The sequence below is a fragment of the Triticum aestivum genome, chromosome 4B, assembly GCF_018294505.1.
Source record: "Triticum aestivum cultivar Chinese Spring chromosome 4B, IWGSC CS RefSeq v2.1, whole genome shotgun sequence".
In the NCBI taxonomy this organism is placed as follows: Eukaryota; Viridiplantae; Streptophyta; class Magnoliopsida; order Poales; family Poaceae; genus Triticum; species Triticum aestivum.
In genome coordinates, this window is record NC_057804.1 from 12,276,288 (window position 1) to 12,283,020 (window position 6,733).

At 45.2% G+C, this 6,733-nt stretch overlaps 1 protein-coding gene across 1 annotated transcript in view; it reads left to right on the forward strand.

Moving 5' to 3' along the window:
• Window positions 1-6,733, forward strand: part of LOC123090569 (protein FAR1-RELATED SEQUENCE 5) — a gene marked incomplete at its 5' end in the record, with an annotated part of 7,216 nt that continues 483 nt past the window's right edge. The window contains 3 exon segments of the mRNA XM_044511887.1: window positions 1-2,676; window positions 5,749-5,884; window positions 6,055-6,733. Of these exon segments, the coding sequence (XP_044367822.1) occupies window positions 91-2,676; window positions 5,749-5,884; window positions 6,055-6,560 (3,228 nt within the window). The 3' untranslated portion in view covers window positions 6,561-6,733.

The window sequence follows — 6,733 nt, forward strand, 5'->3', positions numbered from 1 at the left end:
GATCGCCCCCGCCCGCGCCTCCCCGCCCGCGAAAAGGGGGCAGCTTGATCCCGCCGCCGCGGCCTCCGGGCACCCCCGGGCGGGCCGGCCATGGAGAGGGTGGCGGCGGGGAGCAGCGAGCAGGGGACGCCCGACAGCGAAATGGGCGACGGGGACAACGACAGCGTCGGCTATGGCACGGAGATGGAGCTGGACCCCGCCCCAACCCCCGGCTCCGCCCCCGCCGCGGCCTACCCGGCGCGCCCCAGCGTGCACGACGGGGTGGACCCGTTCGAGGGCATGGAGTTCGACGACGAGGAGGACGCGTGGACCTTCTACAACCTCTACGCGCACCGCGTCGGCTTCAGCACCCGGATCAGCGTGATGCACCGCTCCCGCCGCGACGGCTCCATCATGTCGCGCCAGTTCGTGTGCGCCAAGGAGGGCTTCCGCACCTACCGCGGCAAGCACGAGCAGGCCGCCGCCCTCGCCTCCAGCCCCGGCGGCCCCGCCGGCGCCGACGACGGCGGGCGGGGCGGCCGCCGCACCCGCGCCGTCACCAGGGTCGGCTGCAAGGCCATGATCCGGGTCAAGAAGCAGGACGGCGGCAAGTGGGCCATCACCAAGCTCGAGACCGCGCACAACCACCCCCTCGTCCCGCAGAACCAGGCGCACTGCCTGCGCCCGCACAAACCGCTCTCCGAGTGCGGCAAGCAGCGCTCCTCCTCCTCCTATGGGGTCCGCCGGAATGGAGGAATGTTCCTCGCGATTGAGCCTCCAACGCCTCCCACGCCGCCTGTTCCTCAGACCAGCATCATCCCTCAACCAGCGGTGGTTCCCCATTACATTACGGACGGCATCGGAAATGCCACTCGGGTGATCCTGGATTATGTCAAGCGCATGCAAGCTGAGGACCCGGCCTTCTTCTACGCAATGCAGTTCGTCGAGGGCCATCCGGTGGGGAATGTCTTTTGGTCCGATGCCAGAGCAAGGACGGCGTACAAGGACTTTGGGGACGCCGTTTTCTTGGACGACCACTGCAAAAGAAGCAAGTATGAGCTCCCTCTCGTTACATTCACCGGAGTCAATCACCATTGCCAGCCAGTCCTGTTTGGGTGTGCAGTCATCAGGGATAACTCTGAGGCGTCGTTTGCTTGGCTGTTTGAAACACTTCTCTTGGCAATGTCTGGTCAGCACCCTGTGTCTCTCACCACGGAGTATGATGGCGCCATACAATCGGCTGTCCATAAGGTTCTTCCTCACACCAGGCACCGATTCTGCAGGTGGCACATCTTGAATGAAGCCCAGGGTAAGCTATCAGATTTCTTAAATGCATTCCCGGCCTTTTATGATGATTTTGTCAATTGCATCAACATGTCTGAAACAATTGATGAGTTTGAAGCAAATTGGGAGGCATTAATTTCTAAGGTTGGGTCTGGGCATAACGAGTGGCTTGATTCAATGTACAATTGCCGGCAGCAGTGGGTCCCGGTATACTTGAGGGACACATTCTTTGGAGACGAGCCATCAAGGCAGGGGTGTATGAGCAGGAGCTCGTTTTTTGAATCTCACATCACTGCTAAAACTGATTCACAGTCGTTCATTCAGCAGTATGAAAAGGCTCTCGACAGTTGTTATGAGAGGGAGGTGAAGGAAGAATTCGAAACAAAGTATTCGCTTCCAGATATCAAGACACCATCCCCTATCGAGAAGCAAGGGGCAGACTTGTACACAAGGACGCTGTTTTTGAGGTTCCAACAGGAGGTGATTGGTGCCTCTGTTTCTACTCTGGAAGTGGCAGAGGAGCATGGTAAGGCTTGCACATACAAAGTGACCACATCTCAAGGAAGTGAGAAGCCTCGTATGGTTCAATTCAATTCTTCTGATAGTTCTGCAAAATGTACCTGTCAGATGTTTGAATGTCTTGGTATTGCCTGTAGGCATATTCTTACCGTCTTTGGTGCACAAGGTGTATCTACACTTCCTTCTCAGTACATCATGAAAAGATGGACCAAAAATGCCACAGATAGAAGCTCGGACAAGAAACCTGACGAAGTTGTTAGAGTTAAAGAGCTCAAGGAGCAAAGAAGTAGTACTGTTGAGGATGGCGAGCAATCTCAGACATGGCGCTACAACAATTTGTGTCGTGAAGCACTTAGGTATGCTGAAGAAGGAGCATCATCTGTAGAGGTTTATATTGTGGCAATGCAAGCTCTTCAAGAGGCTGCTAACAAAGTCAATATGGCCAAGAGAGGGATTGGACAAGTAGCAGCACCATTGGCAGTGATGCCAATTACAGCGCAGCTACCAGAATGTTCTGGAAAAATCCAGGATAGTTTTGGTCAGCAAAAGAAGAGGAAAAGGAATTCAAACAACCCAAGAGAGAACTCCGCACCGAATCAATTTATGCATATGCAGCAACCTAGTAATCACCTCTTTGTTGGTCCCAGTACATCAGGTGGTTCACAAGGGCATAGTCAGCTAGTTGCTGCAATTCCTGTTTCTTCCTATGCACAACATGGGCAAACGTCGGGTGCACATAACTCAACCGATGGCAACATGGCAACTGCTTCTGTAGCTGTTGACAAGTTTCATGGATTCTCAGACCGAGATGCATCAACAACAGCACCTTCTTCAGGAAATGTTGTGCAAGCAGGAGAAACTAAATCTTCAGGGGTCGCTTCACAAATTAACGAGGTCATTAACTATACTGACCACCAAAAGTTTCATATTCATATCTTCCTGCACTATCCTTTAATTGTTCATTGTGTGCTCCATTGAGTGAGGTGGTGCCCACTTTGTTTGTTGGTTATTTGGTCTAAAAAGGGCAGGTCATTGGTAGATGAACAAATTTAATTGGTTATGGTAGTGATGTTGTGCATTTTCTTAATATGTGTACATGTGTCTAAATCATCAGTTATAAAATATGGAAGGAATAGTATAATGTATGCAATGAAACTTGCAAAACTTCTCCACTTGATTGTGAACATCGTATAGGAAGTTTAAAGAATAGGTGCTTGATGAACTATAAGAGAATGAAGCTTTCCTTTGTCTGTTAGCAAACAACAATTGTTGTATCTATTTGCTTGGAGGCCTTTTTTCTATCATTAAGAATGTTCTTTTCAGATTGCCCTTCTTGTTTTCTGATAGTTGTGATCAATCAATTTGAATTTTTTGAAAGACCAGCAAGAATCATATCATAGTGAGCAATAGTATTTTCCTGTTTCTCAACCTCCACCTCCACCTCCTGTTCCTGCTTTTTTTTTTCTGAGTTCCGAATGAACACTATGTTACCGCTCTTTTGTCTATCTCATCTGAGCATGCTGCATAATTTATGATAATTCGCGTTGCTGTTCTCTTTATCTTTTTTCTTTCATGTCCTACATAACACCATATATGCTACTATTTTCTGCCCTCTTCTGAACTTGCTGCTTGATTGGATATTAGCAATTTTGGCAATAATCATACAGTTTTTTTTTAAATCTACATGTATGCACATAAACATATGTTCTTGTGGGTGAAGTTCAATTATTATCCATTCTTCATCTGGCTCATAAACATATAATCTTTACTATAAATTTTCCTGCATTGTTTCCTCAGCTGGCTAGTGTAGGTGCTTTGAAATATTTAATACAAAATTTTGTACTTCACATGTATAATTAAAGAAGATAACCACATCATTAATTTCATGCTATCACTGCATTAGGAAATACAAATAAGTAAAATAAATATTGCTAGTTTGACTTGAGCATAGCATGATCCAAAATCTGCTTAACTGCTTTGGTTGTACTTGAGTGCTGTCCACAGGAAGAAACACCTACCTAATTTCCTTCCATTGTTCAGCACTTCAGCAGGCAGCTAAAGAAAAATGAAGTGATTATGTTCAGTTGCAAAGCAGTGTTGAAATATTCATTACAGTTTACTTTTGTATACAAATACAATTGCTGCTTTTGTTGCTAGGAGTAAGGCTGTCTGATCAGGACTGCTTATAGGATGCGATGGTTTCAGTATTATTAGCTTCCTGCTTAATTATTTGAATAGAGACCTGTCCATGTTCAGATTTATCTAGAATGATGATCTCATCTTCTCGCTTGTTGGCCAACATTTCATAATGGTGTGAAATAAGGATATGCATCGATGTGGCATGGATAAATAGCACGATTGATTGTGGGAGAGAACCAATTATTTAGATCACTTAGTACACATTTAGTGTGCCAATGTGTAATTAAGCTTCTAAATAGTGGATATCCAGTTCATATCAGACTGAGTTTGGCAAGTGTCTGGAATACTGAGTGATATGCAGTTGTACCGGGGAATCACTGTTCACTTTTAATTATTCATGTACATATCATTCCTTTCTACAATAAATACAATGCAGAATACTCATCATTTATTATAACAAGCATGTAATTATAAGTTTCTGATAGTTTTGTATCAGAAGCAAAATACTAGTTAATTACTGAATGGAATAAGAAATAATTAGACATATACGGCGTACCTTCTGTTATAATAGAAGGAAGTGCATTGTGTGCGTATCTTTACACAAATCTGCATTAGTTCTTCTGTTATAATAGAAGGAAGTGCATTGTGTACGTATCTTTACACAAAACTGCATTAGTTTCATTTCTTTGTGATACATTAATTTGATAAATAATTAGACACACATGTTTAACTCTATATCATCTACATGTGGGGCTGTACTGGCTAGTGGCCACAATATCAACCATCGGGCTATATGGCCAATGTGTGTGAAAGTACAGTTACTTGTATATTGAATTGGTATCAGCAGGCTACCAGTACCAAAATATTGACCGGTATTTAGAAGCTTGGAAGTAATTCCCTTTTGTTTTGTAATGCTGTAAGCCTGTTATTTCTCAAAGGTGCTCTGACTGACTCGTTAACAAGGCACTGACAAATTCGAGGGAATGTTTGTTCTGTATCAAAGCTAGTTGAAGTTAGCCAAGTGTTTGACTCATAGCCACTGTAGTATTTAGGAAATAGATCTTATGTGGTTAGTCTAAGAACCGTAACCAAGAACGATGATTCCAGTCACAATATTTTCATATAGGCCTCTGTCAGAAATGCTGCTTGCTGCTTATCCCTTTGTATGTCTTAAAAGGGTGTTAGCTACTTAGCTATAGTCTTGTTTTCTTGATATCTAATCTCCTATTGTGTTGTCCATCATGTCAACAGTTGTATGTGTGTATTTTGGTTGTGCCATGCAACAGCTGTTATATGTTTGGTCATCTCTTGTCGTGTACTAGGTTTTGAAAGAGTAGGGGAGGGGCAAGATATAAGGACTATTCTGTTTCTTGCTTTCTTTGTTCATCATATAGAGTCCTCTTTATATAGAGGCTTAACAACCCAAAAGTGAGAAATCATACTTCCTCTGTTCCTAAATATAAGTCTTTGGAGAGATTCCATTATGAACCACATACGGATGTATGTAGATGCATTTTAGAGTGTAGATTCACTCATTTTAGGGAAATTTCTACAAAGACTTGTATTTAGGAACGGAGGGAGTAGATCTTATCTCTAATTAGCTTAAGGTTACGACTAGTTAGAGAGACAACACTAGCTCTGTCTCATAAACATTGGCGTATTGATTAGTGTAGCATTGTAATTCATGTGGTAGATCCCTTTAAACAGTGCCTATTGTTAACGTTGATTGTGTTGCTGAATTTCATAGTGCTCTTCATTTCATTTATCTTGACTCTTCAACTCTAGCTTCAAGGTTCTGACCATGATAAATCTTGATGACATGTGCAGAGTCATGAACTGCCCCAAGCTAATGGAAACAAGGGAAGCAGCGTAAATACGGTAAATTCTACGGCTTCACCACAGCTTGTGACCGTTCCAATTGGATTCTGCCTGCCCTCAATGGACAACTCCAAGATGCCTACTGGTATGTATTGCCATGATTTTACGCTGCTACGAAAATCTATAAATTGTTCCAAACATCTGGCTGCAATTCTGCTTACATATGTAATCATTTGCTCCAGTTTCCTGAACAACCCTTGGCTCCTTTGCCGCTCATTTTACTTAACAGCCATTTTGATTTTACTGCTGATGCAGCTGGGATGAATTCTACAAACTCTGGCGGCATGATGAGTAATGGCAATGCATCATTTGGCATTCGCCAATGTCAATCTTCTGCGCAAGTGCCCGCCACACACTCGGAGGCAAAAGCACTGGCAGAAAACACCGAGTCACGGGCAACTACTGCCGACAGCTCTTCTATAAGGGCAGCAGCCATCGCGGCGGGGGCGCGCATTGCATCCCCATCTGACGCAGCTTCAATCATAAAAGCAGCACAGTCGAAAGATGCGATCCACATCAGGCCTGGGGAAAGCCTTCCAAACCAGCTGAAGCCATTAGCCCCCAGGCCACTCTCCTCGCTAGCACCAGCCAGCGCGCCCAGTTCGGCGCAGCATCTGCAGCAGCCTGCACAAAACAGCTTCGGCGATTCTACCGCAGCCAAGGAAGCGATTTTCGGCTCCACAGATGGCAGTGACGGCGACGAGTACGAAGACGAGGACACTGACGACAACGACGACGACGACGAAGGGGAGCAAGAGTGATCTTCCGGCTGTCGAGCCGTCTCTCCAGCCACTAACCTCTCCCTCCCAAGGCTTCCCCGCAGGCCCCTGCTGATATCTTGACAACATTTTTCACCAATGGAAATGGAAATGGAGTCTCATCATAGAGCAATAGCTGTATACATACATGTTTATAGCCTGTATCTAATGTCCCA